General features: G+C 34.3%; 1 protein-coding gene across 7 annotated transcripts in view; it reads right to left on the reverse strand.

Annotated features, from left to right (window-relative positions):
• The window catches only part of Gtdc1 (glycosyltransferase like domain containing 1), a 355,236-nt gene that overhangs the window by 175,655 nt on the left and 152,817 nt on the right, over positions 1-26,764 (reverse strand). For all 7 annotated transcript variants that reach the window (XM_042683442.1, XM_042683443.1, XM_042683440.1 and 4 more), the window contains 2 exons: positions 17,441-17,608; positions 13,036-13,209 (listed from right to left, as the gene is read on the reverse strand). In XM_042683442.1, coding sequence (XP_042539376.1) covers positions 13,036-13,209; positions 17,441-17,608 — 342 coding nt within the window. The remainder of the gene's footprint in view (positions 1-13,035; positions 13,210-17,440; positions 17,609-26,764) is intronic.

The raw sequence follows: 26,764 nt of genomic DNA on the forward strand, positions 1-26,764 counted from the left end.
GCAAACATAAGCTAATGGTCATAAAACTAATCAACTATATATAATTTCAATGTGGGTTACAGTTATATATTTACAGAAAATTAAATTATATATATATTTTGTATACATATACTTTATGCATTTATATTTTATAAATATGTGTTAATACTATATTTTTATTAATCTATATATGTATATATTTTCTTTTGGGGGGGGGCAGATTCTGAAGCTTAAACTCAGAGCATTATGCTGGTTCAGCTTGCTCCCTTGGCTTGTACTCTATACCACTGGACTCAAACCTCCACCCCTGCTTTTTCCTGATAATTTTAGAGATAAGTCTCATAGACTTTTCTTGTTTTTAATTTTTATTTATTTTTTATTGTGAAAATACTGTACAGAGGGGTTACAATTACATGGGCAAGATAATCAGTACATTTCTTATCAAGCATTGTAGCCTCCTCCTTTGTTTCCCCTTCCCATCCCTTCCCAGCCTCCCTCCGCCCCCCCTCCACCCAATCCTTCCCCCCTCCCCAAGTTGTAAAGTTCGTTTTTTTCAACATAACTTGTACTTCTCATTGTTGCAACGGGTCCACCTGTATCCTTATTTAAACGACTTGTTTTTCCCCTTCCCCTCCACAAATTATACCGATATCAAATACAGTGAAAGCAGGAGTTATACTGTGGGGGAGGGACATACAAAGCAACAAAGAAATAATCTTATAAATGTGTTAGAAACAATCGCATGAAAAAAAAAAACATTTAAATACATATCTTAGGGTTCATTTCCCTAACATCACCTTATCTGACTTTTTCTGCTTGTCTCTGACCTATACTAGATATTACAAATAAGGGAAACCCTGGGACCTATGTTTCTTTGGGCTTGGCTTACTTCACTTAATATAATTTTTTCATAGACTTTTCTGATTGGGCTTACTTTCTCAAATCTCAGCATCCTGAATAGCCAGGACTATGGGTCAAGCCATTGGTATCTGACCACAGCTACTGTTATATGACTCACTATTTTCTCAAGTACCTTACTAATTTCTTATAACAAGCCAATGAAACTGATATTACTTCCCTTACTTTACAGATGATTGAAACTGATATTACTTCCCTTACTTTACAGATGAAGGGAAAAGGAGACAAGAAAGGTTAAGTAACTTTCTTAAAACCAGACAACTGCTTAGTGAAGACATGATACTGGAGCACAGTTCTGACATAAAGCAGTCAGTTTCTTCAGATTTCATCCAAACAGTACTTGGTCTCACAAATCCCTATCCAAAAAGATGGCTAAAAGAGATTTCTTGAACTCTTAGGGGACAAAGTCCAGTATACTCCTGCTCATAAAGAAAGAAAAGGGCCAAGAGGTCAATATAACAAATAACACTAAGTTGTAAATGATGATGCCCAGACAAGAATGGACACTTTTCTGTAGTCAGCGTCTTCTAAATACTCTAATATCTCAGACTCTCTCTAATTTATATATATACATATACATACATATATATATGAGACACTCATATTATGTGAGTATGTGTATATGAATATGAGTATATATACACATATATTGTAATATACATGATACATATTTATATGTATATTTATCACATATTTGTGTGATATATGATATCACATGTAATATCATATATCACACATTTATATGTATCATGTGTATACATGCATGTAGCATGTGTGTATATTTACATGTGTGTATTTATAAGTATATAAAATATATACTATGTTATATAGGATATATTTTTATATTTTCATACTTTAGATATCTGAAATCACCAGCAAATTTGTTTCTCAAGTTCAATATCTTGGCTATTGTCCAGCTACCAATATTAATACCTCAAGTAATCCCTTATACACTTTCATCCAGTAAATCATCACATCAACTTGCAAAGTCTGCAATCTGTATATTTATGTGAATTTCCTCCTTTCATCTGAATGCCACTTTCCTTGTATAGGTTTTCAATTACCTAGTAGCTTTTCTTGTTCTTTCCCATCAGCATTCTATTAATACCATTTTTTTCCATTTTATAAGAGGCTTCCAAATGACTATAGGCTAAAGTCCAAATTCTTCAGCCTTAATTCATCTTCATGCAACCAAGTCAAAGATAATAAAATTTCTTCTAGATCCAATAACCATTCTGAGCCACAACCTGTGTATCTCCTCTCCCTCTTTATGACGTGCCCTCTTATGCATGCCAACTCACCTCACTTTCTCTAATATTGAGAAGTAGCATAAGTACATACTAGAGCCCGACTGTGTATAAAACTTAGTAGAATATCCCTGAGCATTTTAAAATAAAACATTGAACAACTAAACTAATTCTTCACTGATCAATCCACTCATCATTAATCACCAGGAGAGAATGTGTTTATATCTGCCAGGAAGATGTAAACAGAATATATTTGACTTTCCTTGTTATATGACATACCACTTATTCTGGTTGCTGAAATGAACGATAAGATATAAAGTAGTCCTTTCATTTGTTTATTTAGTTGAATTAGAGGCAAACTTTAGATTCTCAAATATTCTACAGAATTACCAGCTTTCAGAATATTCTTCCCTCTCAATTTTGAAATTCAAATCTTATTGAATGGGTAAGCTTGACAAAAAGAGTCTAAATAGATAACCAAAATGGAGATGGTATAGTACTAATAAAGCTATTAATGTTTACTGCAAAGTTACAAGGTTGCAGGCACTGTGTTGAGTCAGAACATTACACAATAATTATCTTGTTCCCTATAATAAACCTCAAAAGTAGGTGTCATTGCAATTTCCATTTTAACTTTCCCAGTGACCCTAGGCTGAACAGTGATAACCAAATGGCAGAAGCTCATATAGAATCCCTATATACCATAGCACTGGCTAACATTTTTTTAGTATTAAGACTGTTAGAATTAGTAACTTTCGTAAAAATAACCAGTTTAATCTTGAAAATATTAAGACAACATAACTTGACATCTTCTAATATGTATTATACCTAGCCTTCATTTAATGAATCAAGTATAACATATAATTTGTTCTTGCTTTGATGGTTCTTCACAGATGAGAAGTCATTTTGCTATGAGAAGTTCAGTAACAGCCTCTGAGCCAGATGAGGAGAAAGATCCGAAGAAAACCTTTTACTGAATCCCCCCAAGTGTGATTCAAGCTTCTCAAATGACACTTGTCTCCATTTTGTACTCCCTTGGTCCTGATGTTCCTAACTTTGTAAATTCTCCCTCATTTGTGCTTTTGTGTCTTCTAAGATTCCTCAGGACAGGACTACAAGAACCTAGGTAAAAGTGGGTATCAACTCTTTGTTATAAATAAGAGGAGTAAACTATGAAAACAGGGTTAAATTATCCTTAAATTGGATTTTTGTTGCTGAGAAATTCAGAGTATTTCTCTTTGATAGGATTATATTGATGTTGAAAAAAAAAACAGAAGTGTAACGAATTCATTTTAAAAAAGCACTTTGTGTTAGAGGCGTGGCTCCATTGGTAGAGTGCTAGCCAATGAGCAAAAACAGCAAGTACTGAATTCAAATCTCAGTCCTGGACCTAAAAAACCCACAACACTTTGAACAACCAGAGTTTGTTCTATGTAACTTTAGGTGTATAGGTCTGTTTGTGTGTGTGTGCATGCGCGTGTACTAAACTTTCTTTTCTCTCAACAAGAATAGTAAAGTGGATGATGGTTAGAATCTAGTGCAGCATGAAAGTTTGTATCTGTTATAAAGGAGACTTATTTATAGTGAATGTTGGTAAATACTAGAATTATTCATTAAAATAAATTTACATACAGTGATCTTATAATTTGTTTACAGTAAAGTTCAAAGGAAACACATTAAAGAGTCAAATACTTGTTAGTAAACATGGGTATGTTAAATTAGTAAAAACAGAAGTTTTCTACTTTAGACCTAGATTAATATTCAAGAAGACAGAACTAACTATGACATTATTTCAGAGCATAAGCAGTAGTTTTACTAGTATGTCTAACACTAGTTTTACTAGTATGTCTAACACTAATAATTTCTTAAAACATCTAATAAATATGACCACATGTGGTAAGAAGATTAAGGTGTTTTTTAGCAATCCCACCTCTCAAAAGCAGAAATCTTGATGGCAGTAAAGAAGTTTTCGGGTGGGGAGACATGGAGGCTGCCTTCTGTCCTATCAATCCACAAATTCTCAAATTACAGATCTGCTGTTGTGTTCTGACACATCTGCTTTGCAATGTAAAATAGTGTTTTCTTTAATAAGAATTCTTCAAAAAGCCCTTAGGCTCCTTCTCTTTGTTTGCACAGCCTGGGAGTTTTCATTTAAAGTTTTCACACTGTTTTTAAATTTTTTCCAATTTTATTTCTAAGTTAGTTAGGCAAAGTCCATAAACCTCTCTTTGGCATCCCTGTTTTAACTACTGAGACACAGAAGAGAGAAAAACATGCAGAAAAGTCCCTGAGATGACCCTCAAGTTACCAACATCTTCTTCCTCTCTCCTTTTCAGTCAAATAAAGGTAGGCAGTTAGAGTTGAGCTGTTTTTTAAAATCTTCATTCTGGAGACTTAAAATCAACTATGAATTGAGGTTATCTTCAAAGGTAAAAACTCATTTTGTTTATTCAGGGGCAATGCTGACAATCCAATATAGTAAGAAATACAAAGAGATAGCAAAATAATCACAGAAATACAGGGAATTTGTCTTAATGATCTCAATATGGAAGACACTGGATATTCTTTGTGGTAACTAAAATTCAGATAAAACATATTACTAAATCCAAAATGCACATTCCTAAATTTGAACAAAGTCCAAACTTACAATCCTAAAGATATAAGCTTCCTTTCATCCTCTAATTAAATATCAAACATGTTGTCAGGCACTGGTGGCTCACAATTGTGATTCTAGCTACTTAGAGGGTTGAGATCAGAGGACTGTGGTTTTTTAAAGCCAGCCCAGGTAGGGAAGTTTGTTAGATTCTTATCTCTAATTGACTACAAAAAAGCCAGAAGTGGAGCTGTGACTCAAGTTGTAGAGCACTAACCTTGAACAAAAAAGCTCAAAGATAGCACCCAAGCCCTCAGTTTTGAACCAGCCCCCCCCCAAACCAAACCAAAACAAAAAAGCATGTAGATGATATTTTATAGTCTCCATAAGAAACGTATACATGTATATACTATATTTTTAATTAATTGAGTATAACCCTATGGCAAATTTTAAACTGGATGAAATGGTGACAAATATGTATTTTGAATACTAATCTTTACAACAAGCATATTTTGTCTTTCTGCCTTCTGAAAAAGAGGTAAGACACTATTTCATTTCTGAATATGCCTTGAAAAAAATGATTGCCTCTTTGATATGCCTTGTGACGGTACCTGGATAGAACTTGCTAAGACACTGATCATTTTAAAGGACAAAGGATTCCATTTTGTGATTTGCTCTAGTTATACAATATATTCTTACATGATTCAATTTGTTGGTAGCAAGGAGAGACTAGTTTTATGAAAATCTCTCAATACAGAGTCCTACAGAGAGAGAGAGAGAGAAATGAGAACAGTCTAAGATTAAAAGATATTATCTATTCCATCCCTAATATCTAACATGACAGGGTAGGTTCTAAAATGCTTCATGGTATAAGGTAAGTTGTACAGCAAGGCAGTTTGGATAAATGACAACTAGAAACAAAATAGTTTCCTTACATATGTGAAGTTACAGTCTTAGCCTTTTGCTGTTATTTTGAAGTATGTTATTTTCCTTCTTTAAGCCCAGTTTCAATTTTACTAGAATTTTGTGTGTGTGTCTCATCTCAAACAAGATGATTGATGTCTTCTTGCTTTTTAAAAGATTACATTCTAAGCCAAGCACTGGTGGCTTACTCTTGCAACTCTAGCTACCCAAGAGGCTGAAGTCAGATGACTGCAGTTTGAAATCAGCTCAGGCAGGACAATCTGTGAGACTCCTATCTTCAATTAAGCACAAAAAAAATGAATAAATGAAAAGCAGGAAGTGGAGCTTTGGCTCAAGTAGTAGAGCCACTAACCTTGAACAAAAAAGAAAAGAAAAAAGCCTAGGGACAGAATGCAGGCCCTGGATTCAAGTACCAGTTCAGAGACACACACACACACACACACACACACACACACACACACACACACACACACACACACACACACACACACACACGAAAAAAGATTCAAGTACCAGTTCAGAGACACACACACACACACACACACACACACACACACACACACACACACACACACACAAATAAACAAGAAAAAAGATTACTTTTGTTTTCTGAAATCTTGATTCCTTCCTTTCATCCTTTCATAACATTACTATAACAGTCATTTCCAGTCAATATTCTGTTTATTCTCTTTAAATAAAAATATTTCTTCTTCACTGGACAAAGTCAAATGCTAGGAAGAGACTATTCTCTTTACAGAAGAGACAACATAGCAAGACTCTTAAGAGCTCAGATTAAAATATAAGGTAAAAAAAAAACAGTTGAACTATAGTTCTACTTTTGGGGGGGGGGGGGGGCCAGTCGTGGGGCCTGAACTCTGGGCCTAGGTGCTGCCCTTCAGCTCTTCAGCTCAAGGCTAGCACTCTACCACTTGAGCCACAGAGCCACTTCCAGATTTTTTTTTCCTGCTTATGTGGTGCTGAGGAATCGAACCCAGGGCCTCATGCATGCAAGGCAAGAGCTCTACCACTGAGCCATCTTCCCAGCCCTAATTTTACTTTTATATGTATATGACAATGGGGAAAATTTACATAATTCTCAATTTTTTCAAATTATGAAAAATATCTCAAAGATTATTAGAGTTGTAAAAAAGATAAAATGCCCAAACACATGAAATATGGTTAGTACAACACAGAGTATAAAGTTAAGAAAAAATAAGGGTTAGCTTTTATAACTAGCTCAACATAAAAATGACATAATCAAAATGCAATCTGAAAATTCCTCAGATATTCTTATTTCTTAAGACAGAATGATACAAAAGATTTGGATATTTCAAAGTCCCTATTTCTCCTAGGCCTTTCTTTAAGGACAGCTACATGATCTACAGTAAGAACATATTGACCTTTAGTAGCATCTAGTTCAGGCTACAGAATTTGTTTCTTTTATCTTTATATCACACGCTCACCAGTACCAAGAATTTACATGTGAAATTTGCCTTCAAGAAAGGCAGAGTAAAATTATCTCATTTATATACTTTACTAAAGAATATAGTTTTTTCAATATATTCAAGTGGTAACTCTCATCTCTCTGAGTCCAAGAAGATATTTGTTTTCTGGTATTAATAATGCAAAATGTGCTTTGTTGCCCACCAATCATCCATCAGACCTGGAAGCCTTTAGTACTAAAAGAACCACTCTGCAACCCAGCAGAAAAGGAAAAGATGGTCAATGACACAGCTTACTCAGGGAGATCTAAAAATGGTATCTCATTCAGATGTCCCCCAAAGCTTAAAGATATCACAACTGCATGAGAAAGGCTTCAAGATGTCTGTCCTTCTTTAAGTGAAAATGGTTCATGCACATTTTAAGAGAAAGGTATAACATTTACTCTCCATTTGCTGTCATTTATACTTTCTTCCTAAAGGGGATTATCTTTCCTTACATTCTTAAAATGGAAATTAACTAGTAACTCTTTAATCTCTATTAATAAATCACAGTCATCCTTCTAATGTACAAGCTATACAACCATGGAGAAATGTATGCAAGGGTTATTTGATGTACAGAATTGCCTGCCCTACCATAGAATGACTCCAGGCTGCTATGGTTGTTGTTGTTGTTGTTGTTTCATTTCCAATGTATTTTTTTAAATAGTTTATCTCTCTCCTCCCTTGTCAAGCTGTCAGTCAGCTGTCACTTTTTTACTGCTGTCAGTGAGCCTGCCTTTATCACACCCCCAATTTGTGGCTGTTAATCTGCTGTCAGCTAAAAAAGTCAGATAATCAAGACGTCTCAAATTACATTAACAAAGAATGATAGGCTAAGAATGGATGGGGCTTTTGAGATATAAGTTCTAGGTTCCTGTATCACTTGCCTTCTCTGATCATCTTAGAAACACAGAAACACAGAAAAGCATACTGAGAATCTCATTCATAGTTAAATGCTAAATTATTCTGTCTACCAAAAGAAAGGAAAAGGCATAAGATTTTCTGTAAATTTTCAGGGCAGGGTACTACTGAACATTTACTTGGTGAATTCCAGGATAATTTTTAATACTCATAAGCTTATTTCTGATCCAAATGTTCCAAATTTACTTCTGATCATCTTAAAACTCTTTTCTCTTTGATTTACAGAATACATATCTCACTATTGACCCACTGACAATTCTTTTCTTTTCAGATTTTCTTTCAGTCTTGGGCACTTCCTCAGTCAACTCCTAAGTGACAAGTGACAAGGTATTCAACATTGAGAAATGAGTACGAGAAGGAGGAACCGATCAGGAACGAAGCAGCAACCTATGCAAAAATTTGGGAATTGTGTGTCTTAAAAGCCAATTTAAAAATGTGTCCTGGTATTTCAAAGGCTGTCAAGACATGTTAAGAAAGCTGAGTACTGAAAGCTGACAACGAATTTAGAAGCATGGAAGTCACTGAGGCCCTTCACCCAAACAAATTCCATCCAAAGGCTTTAAGAGAACACTAGGAATAAAACTGGAAGTGGTAAGTATTGTTCTTAAGAAAAATATCAACAGGCACTAATGGGTCACACCTGTAATCCTAGCTACTCAGGTGATTGAGATCTGAGTATTATTGTTTGAATCTAGCCCAGGCAGGAAAGTCCTATAAGACCCTTATCTCTAATTTGCTACCAAAAAATCTGAAAATGAAGCCGTAACTAAAGTTGTAGAGCACTACCTAGAGCCCAAAATCTCAGAGACAGTGTCTAGACCCTGAGTTAAAGGCCCAGGATGGGCACTAAAAAGAGAAAAAAACAGAAGAGAAAGAGACAGAGAACAATTTTGCCAAAAGATTAGATGAATATGAGTTCTGTTTATTTTCTTTATCATTTTGACTCAAGCACTTCTTTGATCTCACTAGTAATAATTATCTATAGATTGAGCCAATTTCTTTCTTTATTGTCCTATTTCACCTTTATTTCCAGCTTAATGTCTACATTTCATTATTATATTCACCATATTGCACTTGATCTCCAATCTTTTACATAATTTGCATCACATTTAATGGGAACCCCTTTGATCTAATTAAACTCATTTTTTCACTTACATTCTACTTGTACTCATCAAACTAAAAAGAACTAGAGAAAAGCATTCAATTGTACTTACTGGAATGCTCTCACTATATGCTCTTATCTTCACATAGGCCCTTTGTGCTTGCTGTCTAAGTAGGTATTACCCACACACAATTTTTTTTTTTAACTCAGACTGGGGCTTCAACTACAGTCCTACAGCTCTCACTTGTCATTTTACTATAGGAATCTTGTAGATTTGTTTGTCTAGACTAGCTTCAAACCTCAAAACTTTTTAATCTTAGCTGCCTGAGTAGCTAGAATTATAGGTATGAATCACTGTCACCAGGCTTTACATTTCTTTTATTTTCTTCTGGAAACCTCCAATAGTAAGCATTCTGTGCATATTTTCAACTGTTTGTAATCAGAAGAGAACTTTTATTTTTGGTGTTACTCATGGGACTTGAACTCAGGGCTGGGTCGCTGTCCCTGAGCTCTTTTTGATTAAGACTAGTGCTCTACCACTTAAAGCCACTGTTTCAGTTCCAGTTTTTGGATTTTACTGCCAGGACTGGATTTGAACTATGATCGTCAGATCTCAGCCTCCTGAGTAGCTACGATTACAGGCATGAGCCACCAGGGATGGCTCAAAAAGGAACATTTATGTGTCGACACCACTATTCCACTCAGTTATGCTTCTGGGTGTTTACGCTTCATCTTCACATTGCTACTACTGATGAAACCTTGCTTCTGTCTAAAGCACCATCTCCACTGCTTCAGCAGTGCCCATTCATCTTCCATAATGCACAACTATTGTTATTACAGGTATTTTTTCTTTTTTTCTTTTTTTCTTTTGGCTCTATATCATCACTTTTCTTCTGTTCTGAAACATTCCTATTATCCTATCACCTCTCTGAGGAAAAAAGGTGAATGTAACCATAACTATTAAACAATTTAGGCTCAGGTCCACCGGCACAGATCTCAGTAACTGTAGGTCAAGAATCAAATCTTTGTATATTTGGTCACAGCTTAAGAGCCTTCTCATCCCCAAATGCTTAATACCTATAAGGAACTACTTCAAGAGAATAATCTCATTTGTCACTATTTTTCTGGTCTTTAGTAATTAGACAGGGAAGGGGAAAGAAAAACAAAAGGTAGTAATAGGTTTTACAAGTCCCATATTATTCATTGTTTAGGTGAGAGATCTATTAGTTTGCTAATTTTGCAGGAAATAAAGCATTTTTCTCTTTTTTGATTATAGTATAATTAATTAACAATATACCCTCTACTTCATTTTTATTTAAATCCATTTTGCCATGACCAAGTGATGTAAGAAGAAAGATAGAACAAATCCAAAGTTTTTGTTGTTTTTAATCACCTTGGTTATTTTGCCTTTGGAATTGCTAAGTATTTTTCAACATTTCAACAAAATAATATGCTTTTTAAACTGCAGGCATCAGAATGGTTGTCATTCATGCAAATAATCACTTACACTATATGAGTTCGAGTTGTACAAAGCAAATTAACATTTGAAAATAATTCAAAAAACACTCTGGGCTAAGACCTTGCTTATGAATGTTATCTGGGCCACAATATTTCTTAACCTTCTTCTATTTAGCTAGACTCGTTTATGATAATATGTTCTAAATTAATAAGCTGCTGAATTGCCACAGGTGTATTAAACATGATGTTGTAGGAGCATATCTGATGCAAATGAATTCTAAAACATATCATTTATTTGATTCTACAGTGGCAATAATTAAGATGAGCTGTAAGTCTCATTCACTTAAGGATATACATATGCCTAAGTATTACATGAAAAACCTACTTTAAAAAGCAAAGCTCATATTAAAAAAAATCAAATACACAACTGCATTTTCACTTCTGATAGATATGAAAACAAGCAAAGCCAGACTCTACTGGCTCAAACCTATAATCCTAGCTACTCTGGAATCTGAAAAATGAGGCTCATAGTTCAAAACTAGCCCAGCCAGGAAAGTCTGTGAGAGTCTTATCTCAGATTAACCTCCAAAAAGTCAGAAATGGAGTTGTGTCTAAAGTGTGTCAAAGCACTAGCCTTAAACAAAAAAGCTCAGAGACTACATCCAAGACCTGAGTTCAAGACCCAAGACCAGCACTTAAAAAAGAAAAAAAGTAGAGTTTTCAAAAGTTCAAATTTTCTCATCACACATAAGAATACTATATATTATGATCATACATATATAATACTATATATATACATAGACATAGACATAGACATTACATATAGTCATCCTTTTGTATTCATAGGTTCCCTATTCATAAATTCCACAAACTACACATTAAAAATATTTATGAGGAAAAAGATTTATCTATACTAATTATATATCAAACTTTTTTGGTCATCATTCCTTAACTATAACAACTTTTTATATGTCACTAATATTGTATTTGATACAATGATATGATTTAAAATATATGAGAATGTATATAGCTTATATACAAATGTACACCATTTTAAATAAGACACTTGAGCATTTGTAAGTTTTGGTATCCTTAGGGAAAGGGTCATGGAAGTAATCTTCCACAGACAGTAAGACATAACTATACACACAGAGACACACAAATACAGACACAGACACACAGACACACACACACATCTGAAATATATACATACTTATATACACACATGTATTTAAAAATGATTGTGATCTTGGTTTCATTATCTTAGTTCATAGTTTTCAAAATTAAAGTAAATCATTTAAGGTTATTGATAAATGACCTATATTGATAGAAAGTTTTATCAATAAACGGAAACTTAAATCATAAGTCAGATAGCCAAACTTAATCCAGTCTGTGACAATGACAAGCACTGCAAGCCTGTCTCTATTTCTCTGAGCCTCTGTTTTCTGTAATCCATAAATAAGAATTGGGCCAAGTGGTCTGCTCCAAGTGGAGCAGAATTTTTAGTGAAATATTAGCTAGTGAGACACTCCAATAAATCAATATTTGGTAAACATAAAGACTCTACCCCTACAGCAAAATCTGGGTGAATTAAGTGTAGAACATAGAAATTAATGCTAACCTTTTGCATGGCATGCATGGACATTAAATCACAGTCTTCATTTAAGAGACAGGGAAGAAACAGGCTGTCCCTAAATTCCATTTAAGGACCCATTTATACTCATACTAGCATGCCCAGATAGTGTGAGTCCCACTTCTTGTGAGTAGAAAGAAATATTCTTACTGGTAGTAACAATAGTTTTCCTAGCTTTAATCAAAGTGAAAAAGAATTCCAGAATGTTCTCTTTGAGTCACATCATCCATTGGTAATTCAAGGTGGGCCTGGTATCAAAGGTAATAAAAATGTCCTTAGTACTAAGAAAAACAAATGGCAATTCAATGCATTTGCAACTCAATTTGGAAGTTTTACCTCTTTATTGAAATAATTTATATTATATTAGTATATTAACAAAAAGGGAAAAAGAAAAAGAATGCAGCATAAGAAATTTAAAATTATCCATGAAATAAGATTAATTGATTTAGAAGAGTTATTATGCATTTTGAAACAACAGGCCTAAGCTAAAGGTAAAAAGAGAGAAATGTGCTGGACAATGATTTGTCTAACAAAACTACAAATAAGAAAAAATCAGTAAGTGTTAAAAACCAAAGGGCTGAAGAACTCAGTATCTGAACTACCCATTGAGGTTGGACATATGATAACTTAAAAATCTGAAAATCACAGTATAGAGAGATCAAACTCTATTCTCTAACCATGCTTATGATGAAAAGTTAAAATTTGCAAGAATATCAATTTCTATACATTAGAGAAATAATTTACGCCACAATATTAAAAACAGAGTTGAACACACTAACCTGCTCACATCAGGAAACCTGATGGGAAAGTAAATAACTTGGCACTTGGGTCTGATGATGTTTTCCAGATCCTTGGGTCTATGATCTGGAATCAGCTTCATAAATTTTCCAATAGAAGTGAGAAATGACTCCATATTAAAAACTGAGTTGAATACCACCAAATCAGCCACTAGGCTGTAAATGGAAACAAGAAGTACAAATGATGAGATCAGATTCATTTCAAGTTACTTTACAAGCCTAAGGCCTGTGTGTAAATCAGAGTTAACACTGCATCTTAAGTTTGTAATAAATACTATAGTTCCTATCAGTATCTATCAATCCAATGTTAATGGATAAGTTAGCTGTCAGTATCCTATCATGGGAAGTTGAGGTTGATGGTACACTGGGAAAGGTAACAGAAAAATTAAACAATTTAGTGGAAATTATGTAAGACTTCAAAACAAAGCATATTTCCTCAGGATGCCAAGATCTTTCTATATTATCAACAATACTAAGGACAGCAATACCTTTGTAGCCCAGTTTCTCTCACTGAGTTTCTCCAACGGTGTACACTATACTACTAAGAAAAAATTGTTAGGAAATGGAAAGACTTAGAAAAAATTATATTAAGTGAAGTAAACCAGACCCAAAGAAACATAAGTCCCATGACTTCCTTTATTTGCCATAACTAGTATACATGTAGGATAATCTTACCAGACAAACAGAAAAGGTCAAAACTATGTACAAATGACCATATAAGATGATGTTAAGTGAAATGAACCCCAAGATAGGGACACAAGAGATTTTGCCTTTGTCATTGTTGTTTTTAATGTACTATGTGATTTTGTTTGTTTCTTTCTTTCTTTTGTATGCTCTCCCCTCCCCCACCCCCACACCCTGTGGTATAAATCCTGTTTTCACTGTATTTGATTCTGGTGCCCTGTCTCTTCTATATACATTATTCTAATTTGGGGAGGGGAAGGGAAATAACAAAATGCTGAAACAAGGATACAGTTGACTTATTGTAACAATGAGATGTACAAGACACAATGTTGAAAACGAACTTTACAAGTTGTGGAGGTAGGGGAGAAGTTGGGGAGATGGGGAGGGAAGGGATTGTAGGTGAAACACAAAAGAGGAAGTAACAATGCTTGACAGAAAATGTAACTGTAACCACTCTGTACAGTATCTTTATATATACAGCTGTTTGGTGTGTTCCTACCACCATCAAAACTAATTCAAAGATGTTTTCATACTAGACCTTGATATCTTCAGTACTATTTGGTTGGTCTTTTCTACTTTAGCCTTTCCTTTATCCCTTTAAGAAATTGTGTTACTTTTTATAAAATTCTTGACCTACACAGGAAGGATGATGTTATCATTTATCTATCAAACAGACTGTATTCTTCCCCTTAATACTGTAAAAGTAAAACTAACATACAATGTACTCGCATATGAAAATATGAGAGCAAATTTTTATATCATAAGTGTGTCAAAATAGGTTGCCTATAACATTTTCTTAGACACCAACAAATACAATGATAGCCATGGAAGAGGTATATGAAACCTAAATGCATAGTATCATGACTTTATGAGACAATATTGGTATAGTAAATTAATCAGTTAATTTCAAAAAAAAAATCTTATTTCATTTAATCAACTATTCAGGGTTACTGGATTGCAATAAATATATACAAACACTTCCAAAAGAAGGTATTTAAGATTAAATAGACAAAACAATCTTATTTTACACTAAAAATGACACATAAGTAACACTGAAAACAAGAATGTAAAATACACAAAAATAAGTAGAGCTTAGAGAGGATAGATTGTAGCTTATCCTCTATTTCGTTTATATCATACTTACTGAGACAGGAATATCTGTCATAATTAATACCTAGTAAAATGAAAAAAAAACATACAAATTTGCTATATACAAATTTGGTTTTATTTTTTGTCTTTTTTGTTGCTCCTTGGTATAAATTTGGAGAATAGATGTGATTATAACACAGATAATACAAAGGAATGTCACAGAAGTGCTGACACAACGGTAAGTAATCAGGAAACCAATATAATAATATACCAAAAGTTGAAAGATGTTTTACAGCTAGTCTGTTTTCATCATTTACCACATATTGTAATAGCGACCCTCAGGCCAGAATATATAGTTATGACATGTGTTCGTAAGTCAGAGGGTTACTGAAACCTCTGATTAAGGTGAGTTCCTATGTCAGTTAGCCTTAAAGTCCTTAACTGCCACATAGCCAGGAAGAAATCTTGACAATGCCAACAAAATCAGAAGTCAGCAAAATAAATAAATAAATACATAAATAAAACCTAAAGAAACATTTGAGGAAGCAGGAGTCATACTTCTCAAGGGGAACTGGAGCAGTATTGCTTTCTGACACTCTTATTTTTCCTCTAGACAACTGTAAACCATTTTTTCCCATTAAGAAGCCAAAGATGATGAAGCCCATTTCTTTCTCTCCTAGCTTGTCTATCAGTTTACACTCTTGAGAAGAGAAATGCTCAACACTCACGTGCAAGCTTTTGGAGTGCAAATTTTCTATGAGTAAAACATTTTTTTTTAATGAAAGAAAGTAAGGAGCAGTAAGAAAATCTTAATTATAATATCTGCCCTCAAAGAGCATGCATTCCACCTACTTACATTTCAAAAAATTTAGGCTTTTAAGTTAAAGATGTAAGATAGTTTACAGAAATAGTCTTTTTGGTACATTTCCTGCCTGATATGAGTGGTTGTAACTTCCATCAACTTTAAAGCTACCCATAAAAGGAAAAATAGGCTTAATTTTTTTTTCCTAGTGATTTCTCAGGGGTGATAAAACACACACTATCTGAAGAAAAGAATGAAGCTAATTCAAGAAATCATAAGAATATTACAAATGTTTTCCTTGATAAAGCACAAAATGATTCTTTTCATTTTAAAACATATTTTGTTTCTCTGTTTCAGCATAAAATAAAGTATTTTAATTTTATTATGAAATTTTAAGACGATTATTTTATGAGACATTTGACGTGAAACGGTTCCACACTATTTTGATAGCACTGCTACTTCACAATTGAAGCAGCTTGTAAAAATGATTGCAGGGAAACATTTACAAAATGCTCAAAACACAGAATTATTACCATGTAGCTATTTTTCTATGCCAACCAAAATATCAAGCACACTTGCAATAGCTGAGGATCTGTTTAAACACATCATCAATTCTAATAGGTAATAATTGTTAATAAAGGTGAGTTAAATGTACCCAATCACTGCCAGACTGGTTCAATTTTACCAGGGCAGTTATTAACTTCCTTCATTAACTAATCATCAGGATAAACACCTTGTGGATGGTACACAGAAAGCTTCATTTTCCATTCTTTCCTATCTTGCAAACAAACGCAAGAATAAAAGGAGTAAAGGACAAGATTTTGTTTTGCTTTCATTTTTATTTCTGTGTGTGTGTGTGTGTGTGTGTGTGTGTGTGTGTGTGTGTGTGTGTGTGTGTGTGTGTGTGTGTGTGTGTGTGTGTGTGTGTGTGTGTGTGTTGTGTATGTGCTCAAGCACCCGTGTGTGCACATGCCAGTCTTGGAGCTTGAACTCAGGGCCTGAACACTGTTCCTGAGCTTTTTTGCTCAAGGCTAGCTCTCTACCACTTCAACCACAGAACCACTTTTGGTTTTTTGATAGTTACCTGAAGATCAGAGTCTCATGGACTTGCCTGCCCGGGATGGCTTCAAACCATAAACCTTAGATCTCAGCCTCCTCAGTACCTAAGATTACAAGCACAAGCTACCAGGATCCAGCATTGTAAATTTCTTTTTCTTTTTTTTTTTTTTTTTTTGCCGGTCGTGGGGCCTGAAATCTGGGCCTGGGAGCTGTCCCTCAGCTTTTCAGCTCAAGGCTAGCACCTACCACTTGAGCCACAGCATCACTTCTGGCTTTTTCTGCTTATGTGGTGCGGAGGAATGGAACCCAGGGCCCATGCATGAAAAGCAAGGCCTCTACCACTGAGCCACCTTCCCAGCCTGGTAAATTTCTTTTTTAACTTTGGCTGAACACAGTAAAAGTTCCTGGTGAGTATGAGTTGACTACTGTTGTTAAAAGTGAAGAGCCTTAAATAGTAAATCAGAAAAGCAAGGATCAAAGGTATTTGTCAACCTTTTGATTCTATGTTGAATGCTGTACACAATAGTTAGATAATTCATTATATAATTAGATTGTTACATTCATGTATTCATGCTATGATATTGTGTATACTACAGAAGCACAAGTACTTATTACCAGGGAAGGAATGTTTAAGTATCTACAGCTAGCTATGTTAAAGTATTTATAAAGTACAGTAGGTCTCTAAATTGAAAAACATTAAGTATCTTTAAAGAAAAAGATGACAAAGAGCTAAACACGATGCAATCTACCTACCATGAAAGAATTTGGTTGTAGCCATACTGAAAATCCCTCTCTTGACATTTCTTTACAGGATATACTAATTGATTTTCATGGAAGTACAGGATCTTTTTTAATTTCCCAAGGTCAGGCCGAAGGGCAGTCAATTCAGTCAGGTTAAGCACTGAGCTTGCAAACAGAATCCTAGGAAACAAAGAAATTAAGGTTTACTTTCCTAAACATGCTTGAAGGGTCATTGTTTGCTATTCTCTAGTCTTTCTTCTGCCCACCCCAAGAACATATTCCCAATAGGGACACATCAATAGTTGAGCCTTAATACCATGTTACAGCATTCTAAGTTTTGATCTCTTAAAGACCAGCTGCTAAGAACTATAAAAGCCCTGAATCTCATTGGTCTTCATAGCTCAGTTACTGAGAGATGCAAAAATGGGGAGGAAAAAAAAAGAAAAAAGAAAAAAAAGCTGGATAGATTTTATTGAAAAAGCCAAGAAAAGCTCTATCTGAAGGACAAATGGAACAAAGATAAGGCTGACTGGGGAATACTTTGCTTGCCAGTTTCATCACACTTTACTCCTTTATGCAACCAACTACTGAAATTCAATATATGAGCAGGAATGGCACATGTTCATGTTATGACATAAACCCTTTTGATTTATGCAATAGACTTATCAGTGTGGTTTCCTCTCTTGGCATGATTTTTCATCCTTTTTTAAAAGTAGCCTATAATATTTGTATATTTAAAAACCTTTTCTTTTCCATTACTGGATTGCTAATGGTGCCTTCTCCTGAGCTATAAGAAGCACACAAGACCAAAGGCCAGCAATCCCTTTTAAACCACATTTTTACAGTTTTACTCTTCATAAGAGAAATATCTTACAAAGAAAGTGTATTTTTTTTTAATATTTGTCCATATCCCACTAAAACAAAAGGAAAACTATGGTCAAATAATATACTGTTGTGTCTAAAGATAGTCCATATTCTATCAAATATAAGCCTTTCTAAAACTGCTATTGAAATTTTATGGAAAATTAAGGTATTTGGTTACCTATAAATCCCATCCTTAGCAAAGAAAATGACAATATATTTCTTTCAACCAATCAATAGTCTCCTTAGAAGGGAATAGATGGATATCTGCATCTAATTACTGAGTTGTCTTTCCCTCTCTTTTTATTCCCTCCCCCCCCCACCCCCACCCCCACCCCGCAACATACACTATTATCAGCAAGGACTCAGTATTTTTAAATCATTAAGTCCTGAGTAAGCTCAATGATTTTCACATACAAGACAGAAAAATACATTAAACTCAGCCCCTATATGACAGTTACTAACTATAAAGAAAAATAGTACCTTTTATGTTGGAGAAATCTAGTAGATACCCACTTAATGAACTGATAAAATTTACTATGCACTATAATAGGACAAAGTGAAATTATATATTCCCCAAAATGATACATTAAGAAAGACATAAATCATTGATGCAATATATCTATTAAATATGCCTGATCTAATTTGGTGGTAAGGAAATGATCATATAAATATTATGTAAATTCACTGAGCTGGAGCTCCAAAAATGCCAGTAACATAAAAGAAAAAAATACCTAGATTAATGGAAAATAAAGAGGCTCCAAAATAGTATTCATTCCTTGAATGGATATTTGATTGGTAAAGAAAGAAGAGAAAGAATATTGTCAGAGAAAATTAGAACATGAGTCAAATATAAGATTGTAAATTGTTATCAATCTTAACTTTCACTAAGTATACTATTTTTATTATAGTTATGGGAAAATATACATGATTCTTTTAGGAGTTAAGTCAAATTATTTATTTGAAGTATCTTGATGTCTGCAGCTAATTCTTAAGGGGTTCAGTAAGAAAAACTACAACTCACATATTCATATGTATATGTTTATACAAATAATAAAAATGTACAAATACATTAACGATTAATTAATGTGAGTGAATTAAGTGTACAAAGTCATTGTCCTTGCTAGGTGCTGTTGGCTCAGATCTGTAATCCTAGCTGTAATCCTAGCTACTCAGAGGGCTGAGATCTGAGGATCACAGTTCAAAGCCAGCCCATGCAGGAAAATCCATGAGACCCTTATCTCCAATTAACCCAGAAAACCAGAAGTGGCACTGTGGCTCAAGTGGTAGAGTGTTCATCTTGAGCTGAAGAGTTCAGGAAAAGCGACCAACAACAAAAAAAAAGATTTTTTTTCTTGCTATTGTTTCTAACGTATTTATAAGATGATTTCTTTGTTGCTTTGTATGTCCCTCCCCCGTGGTATAACCCCTGCATTCATTGTATTTGATGTTGGTATAATTTGTGGAGGGGAAGGGAAAAAACAAATTGTTTAAATAGGGATACAGGTGGACCCATTGCAACAATCAGAAGTACAAGACGTTATGCTGAAAAAAGAACTTTACAACTTTGGGATGAGTGGGGGACGGGAAGGCAGGGATGATAAGGGGAAACAAAGGAGTAGGCAACAATGCTTGATAAGAAATGTACTCATTACCTTGCTCATATAATTGTAGCCCCTCTGTACGGTATTTTCACAATTAAAAAAACTTTAAAAAATAAGGATAGAAAAGACAGCACAAGAAAAAAAGTCTTATGGTAAAATTTTGGCAAGGTACAAATCAATACATGTATAGATTTGTGAGAACAGGAATGAAATGGTGGTAAATGGAAGGAAAGAAATTCTACATTCCATAAACAAAAAATGCATCATGTATGTATTTTTGGTCATCATTCAATGGTTAATTTCCTACATGAAGATGTTCTTGAGGGTGGACCATCTGAAGTAACTGTTTATCTAAGGCCATACTTTTATTCCACTCTGACTAGACGCTCTGGTCTCAGCTCATCCACCAGCTGATTCATAATTAAAAAATCTAAACTGAAAGATGAAACTTCAAAACAACTACCAAAATAGAATGCAATATATTTAGAAGAAAAATGAAAATGATGGTCATAAAATTCACCATTTGAGCTTGACTGCCTATAGCAATACTACTTATGATTTAATCATTAAAAGATAATTAATTATATTTTATGACAAACTTGAATCAGCCCTTGTTTATCTCTATTATTGCTAAAAATTATTTCCTCTTTGTTTATTCATTTCTAAGTAAAACTGGTAAATGAGTAATTTCTCAAATCTTTAGCTCAATATCCCAAAAGAAGCATTGCGCATTCCCACTGAAAGGATTTCAGGAATTACCTATCTTCAGGCAATTTTTACTTCTTCCCGATCACCAGATTTTAAAAGTTGATAATTATACCATTAATGGCATCTCTCAACCATCAGCTAACCCCTAAGCTTCCAGTGTTCACCATGCCTCTGCTATTATTTACTCAATAAATCCTAACAAGGTGTGCTTTATCACCCTACAGTGTGTCTCTGGCAGCAAAGGGCACAAGGTGACAGCAAAAACCACTAGGAACAAGATAATTCCTGACAGCTGCTGCTTGAGCACAAGTTAAATTGAACAGTTTATCTCAGCATGAAGATGTTATAAGGTTTTATGTTTAATATTTTTAAATTAACATAAAACCCAGAGAAAGCAGTTGAGCAATCTTTCACAAACATGACATACTACAATCACTGCATAAGCTGGATTAGTACTTATTACCAAGCTACTACAGAATTAAGCTGTTTTTAGACCACCAGAAGGCTTCAAATTGTAATTTTTGTCTCTGTAAAAGAAACTTATATTTAAAATGTCTTCGAAATTCAAATTAACGTCTATCTCATTAGCTTACCATTTTACTCAAAGTATGAGTATGTTGCTACTATAATTGTCTAACCCAAATGGTTTAATGCTGCAAGAACATTAACATTATTTTATGCAACTGGGGTAGTATCTGCAGACGTGTTTCAATTGTTTTGGTTCATACTGAATGTTGATTTGAATCATATTTGCTTAAAGAATTCCAAAACCATTCAACACAATGAAATTCAAAGATTAGTGAATTTGCTGTCTTCCGCTTCATTTGAGTAACCTAGTATTTTTTACCCTATTTACTTAATATATAAAAGAGAAAATGGAGCTAAAATATACCTAAGCCTTGTGGGGCTGTGAGCATTATCATCAAGATGCACACTGTTATATCTTATGTGATAAGGAAGGACAATAAAACAAGAGACACAAGGGGAAAATATTCAATACTCCAACAACTACCATATACTCTAGTAATAAATAACCCATAATGAACAATGTTTTCTCACTATTAACCCATGAAATCTATTCAACAGATCCCATTACTCCTGAAAACACTTATCACCTAACTGGACAAAGTACATAGTTCACAGATATCAGACTGAATTATGTTATTCATTCTTAAAAAAATGACCTGATTGGTTTCAGTAGGTCTTTGAGGAAAGCTTAAATTCATCCAGCAATGTCGCTTTGTTCCACTTTCCTCTCACTTTGCTCCTCTTGTGACAGATTCATATGACTCAGGATGATTACCCATTTTTGCTATTGCTATTATTGGTACTGAGGTTTGAACTCAAGGAATTATGCTCACTAATCTGGTATTCTACCACTCCAGCCACATATTCACCCTGCATTTTATTGGTTATGTTTAAAAGAGAGCTTAGTGAAACATTCTTGCTCAGCTGGCCTCAAACCATGCTACTCAGGAGCTCAGCCTCAAGAATAAGCAAGGATTAGAGATATGAACCACCAGGGCCAAGCATCATTATCTCACTGTGTGTTTTTCTTAATCTTTAAGTAGTTATCCAAAGAAGCTGCCATTTAACAAAGTAGTTGTGAATTCAATATATCTTGATCAATGTCACCTCTTTCAATATTCTCACTCATCCCTTCCCACCCACCCCTTCCCTCTTTCTTAATTTTGTAGGATATTCATTTGATTCTTGTCAGCATTTTCCACCTCTTGCCCTCTTCATTCATCTCACTGTTGTTCTTTTTCCTTGACCATCTATATACAAAAGCTTGCCTAACTGATTTTCCCAAACAGGTGTTTGACTTGTTTATGATAACCTAATTTCTAAATTCATCTTGATTAGCACAATTGCACTTGCTGTCCAATTCTGAAACTCTGAAATATCACTACTGCACTTCTTTTAGTTATTAATAACTATATATCCCTTACAGAAAATGTTTTCAATACAAATATATATGTATATCTATCTATCTATATCTATACATATATAGAGAGAGAAGAGAGAGAATCACCAATAATTATTCATGAGCCACTATTCACATGTTGGTACTCATACTAGCACATATCTACCAAGCACCTATCATTTGCAAGGCAATAGGTTCAAGTGCCAGATATACAATGGAAAATAAAAACAAAGAAAACAATCAGGTTGAGGAACTGAATAAAGAACTGGAACGCTTTGTTCGACAAGGAAGTAAAAAAACTGGAAAAACACATGGGACTTTGTAAAATAGGAAAATAATGTTAGGTTTTATGGTAAGAGGGAGTGATTAATATACAGATGTAATTGAGATGATTTTTATTTTATTTTATTCACTCTGTAATCAATACACCTGTATAGTTTTGTTTTTTATTTTTTTGTTTTTGTCTTTTAACATCAAGTTGCCTACCATATTCTAAACAATTATTTGTAATCAGGCATAGTAGCATACACATATAATTATATCACTCAGGAGGCAAAGGCAGGAGGACTGGAGCCAGCCTAGGCTATGCAGTAAGTTCAAGGACAGCATAGTTCTACATGTAGCAATACTCTGTATATACTCCCCCTAAGGCATATGTTTCTTAATATATTTCATTGGTTGTTCTGTCACAATATAACCAAGGCAAGATTCTCATATTAATTTTGAAACTGTATATACAGTCTCTTGTGTTATTTTTATTTGTGCCACTTGAGAATTTTTATTTATTTATTTTTATTTTATTTCTTAGGGCAAAGTTGACACAAGTTTTTTACATTCAGTTGCAAAATACCGGGGATTTCTTTAAACACACACCAGAACAGAATATTTTAAATAGATTAATGAATGGAAAACACATTGTAGAGACTCACAGAAAAACATCAGAGTGGAGAAAAGATATGATATTGGCTTCAATCAGGATGCTAGGACTGCGAGTAAGGCCCAGTGGCCTGACAGAATTGTCTAATGAACCTGGAGAAGAACAATGCAAAAACTTTTTTCATTTTATCACTTTCAAGCATCTTGACAGTACTTAAGAACATTGCTCTCAAACACTGCAATTCTTAGATTTCAACTCTGTGTGTGTGTGTGTGTGTGTGTGTGTGTGTGTGTGTGTGTGTGTGTGTGTGTGTGTGTGTGTGTGTGTGTGTGTGTGTGTGTGTGTGTGTGTGTGTGTGTGTGTGTGTGTGTGCGCGCGCGCGCCAGTCCTGGGGTATAGGTACTGTCCCTGAACTTTTTTAATACTCAAGACTAGCACGCTTCTAAGCCACAACTCTACTTCCAGCTTTTTTAGTGCTTAACTGAAGATAAGAGTCTCATGGACTTTCCTCCCCAGGCTGGCCATGAACCATGATCCTTGAACAAGGTATCCTATTGAGTAGCTATGATTACATGCCTGAGTCACCAGAGCTAAACTGATTTCAACAGAGTTTTAATTTGTGGAACTTGTGTAGAAAAAATAATTGAATTCTAATATTCATCAATCATCAATTTGTAAAACTCACTTTAACATGATTAATTTATTTGTCTGTTGCTTCATCTTAACATTCCTACTTCAAGTTGAAATGCTATAAATTTTTGAAAACCTTCAAGAAACTGCACAATAAAATGTACCCTTTTACTACATAATTAAAATCCAAGATGGACATTGTATCTGAACGAAAGGGGATACAGGTGTTTTAGCTCCTAAGTTCTTCTGATGAGTAATTTTTAGGTGGTTAGAAAATCCAGTTTGCCCCAAACTGTCCTATGGTATAGAGTATCATCATTTACTTACTCAGGTAGTTCTGTTTATCCTCTCCCATGTTTATCATATTAGCCAGGAAAGCACTGTCTACAAGTGGGCTTTCTTTCTGCAATACGTGACAAGACAGACAAAGTGTGTGCAGAAAGGAGCTGCCTTGTGAGCAATATCTCAGCACATGGCTAGTTCTTAACATTTATCCATGATGCAGTCATCAGGCACTCTGATCTGTCTCACAGATGCTTAAGGAGGCAAATTACACAACACTTATCGAGCTTCTTTACCTAAAAGTGCCACTTAAATTCAGGTAACACAAATTATTCCATTGTCTTAAGTCCTGTTATCTGGCACAGTTACTAACCCATAAGAGACACTCTGTAAATGTGTTTATAACAACAAAGGAAAAGGGGAAAACAGGTTACAAACACTATCGAATATACGTACATATAGTTTGCAAATTTTAATGCATACATAACTATTTTAAATTTATGCTAACATTCTTTTAGGGCTGGAGTCCTTTACTAAAAATTACCTTAATACCAACCACTCAGAACTTTTAGCAGGTATAGTGTCCTACATAGGCAATGAAATTTTTGAGTTTAAACTCCAAGTACCATTTAAAAAGAGAAAGATGAAAGGAAAAAACAGAAGTGGATGAAAGAAAACCAAGGCTTTCTCACCTTTTGATAATGAAATCTTTACATTACCACAATAAGAATGTCAATTAACAACTGAATATAATATTCAAAAGAAAACAAGGAAGCATGTGTTATACAAGATTCTTGTCATGCATCATTTCATTGAGTCTTCACCACCATCACACTAGTGCTATGACATCTTGTCGAATCTTACCCATTTGCAATAACTAATGTATGTCTGAGACAAGCAGAAAAGGTCAGATAAGTGATGTTAGGCGAAATGAACCCTAAGATAAGTATTCAAATGTTTTTGCTTTCATGCAATTGTTTCTAACACATTTATAAGATGATTTCTTTGTTGTTTTGTATGTTCCTCCCCCGCGGTATAACCCCTGCTTTCACTGTATCTGATGTTGGTATAATTTGTGGAGGGGAAGGGAAAAACAAATTGTTTAAATAGGGATACAGGTGGACCCATTGCAACAATGATATGTACAAGACATTATGTCGAAAAACGAACTTTACAACTTTGGCAGGCGGGGGTGGGGGTGGGGTGGGAGGATGGGATGGGAAGGGATGGGAAGGGGAAACAAAGGAGGAGGCAACAATGCTTGATTAAAAAATGTACTCATTATCTTGCCCATGTAATTGTAAACCCTCTGTATGATATTTTCACAATTAAAAAAAACATTTAAACACAAAAGTTGGGCCAAATGCTAATACAACAGCAACCAGACATGTATTTCAAATACAAGTTGCTCTGGATCAAAAGCCTCTACGTTTCCACTTTTTCCGTATATATACTGACTTTGAGTCACTTAAGATCAGAATGTGACTCCAAGTATTTTTATCATCTTATTTAGTCTGTTTAAGAAAGAAAAGAATATAAATCACATTTTTAAAAAACTACACAAACCTCAATCATTTTATTTCCTCCAACACTCACTATATATTTACTAAGTAACTATACTGCTCTAGCTATATGACTTGTGGCCATGGAATGAACATCTGCAAAGTTCTACCACAGGAGGTACACTCTAGCAAACACAGCATCTAAGGTAAATGAAACAGTCAAAGTACTGAAAAAAGAAGTGAGGATACATCTATGCCTTATCTTACTTGAACACCAAACACAATTCTATCAAGCGTTATTCGATATAATTTTTTTGAGCCCATTACTTTTATCTTAGGGTTCCTCCTTATTTCAGATATTGTTCTCTATTTTACCACCCGAATGTGTCAAGTACTCAAGACATGATCCAAAGAAGAGGAACTCATGGGGAAAGATAGGTGTCGACCTGTTACTAAGATCAGGAATGTACAATAACATGATAATAATTTCTGTCATCTTCAGGGATTCATGAACATCAGCCTTAAAGAAGCAAATCAATTAACATGCAAAGAGCATCTATCTTGCTGAGTGTGCTGGGAACACTTCATATGGTGTTTTATCTCCACAAACTAATATAATTAGTATGTAAAATATTTATAATTCATATCATGATTAATCTATTGTAGAAGACTATTCCTTAACATAAGTATATCATTTTATGTTACAATGTTCTTTGCCCTTTAGTTTATGCCACTTGTAAGTCTCTGGAGTCCTTTCCTAAACACTCTAAATAAAGTTACAAGAATTGAGATGCAAGCTAATGATTATAAGTCCTATAATCATTCTACCACTGTTGTCTATGTTTATATACAATTAAAGACACATTGGCTATACAACTCAGAACAATATTTCTCAGCTAGATTCAGAAAGTTGACTTCAGAAACAAATGTGATTAAAAAAAATAG

Source organism: Dipodomys spectabilis, unplaced genomic scaffold (assembly GCF_019054845.1).
Source record: "Dipodomys spectabilis isolate Male_0828 unplaced genomic scaffold, ASM1905484v1 ptg000081l, whole genome shotgun sequence".
Lineage (NCBI taxonomy): Eukaryota > Metazoa > Chordata > Mammalia > Rodentia > Heteromyidae > Dipodomys > Dipodomys spectabilis.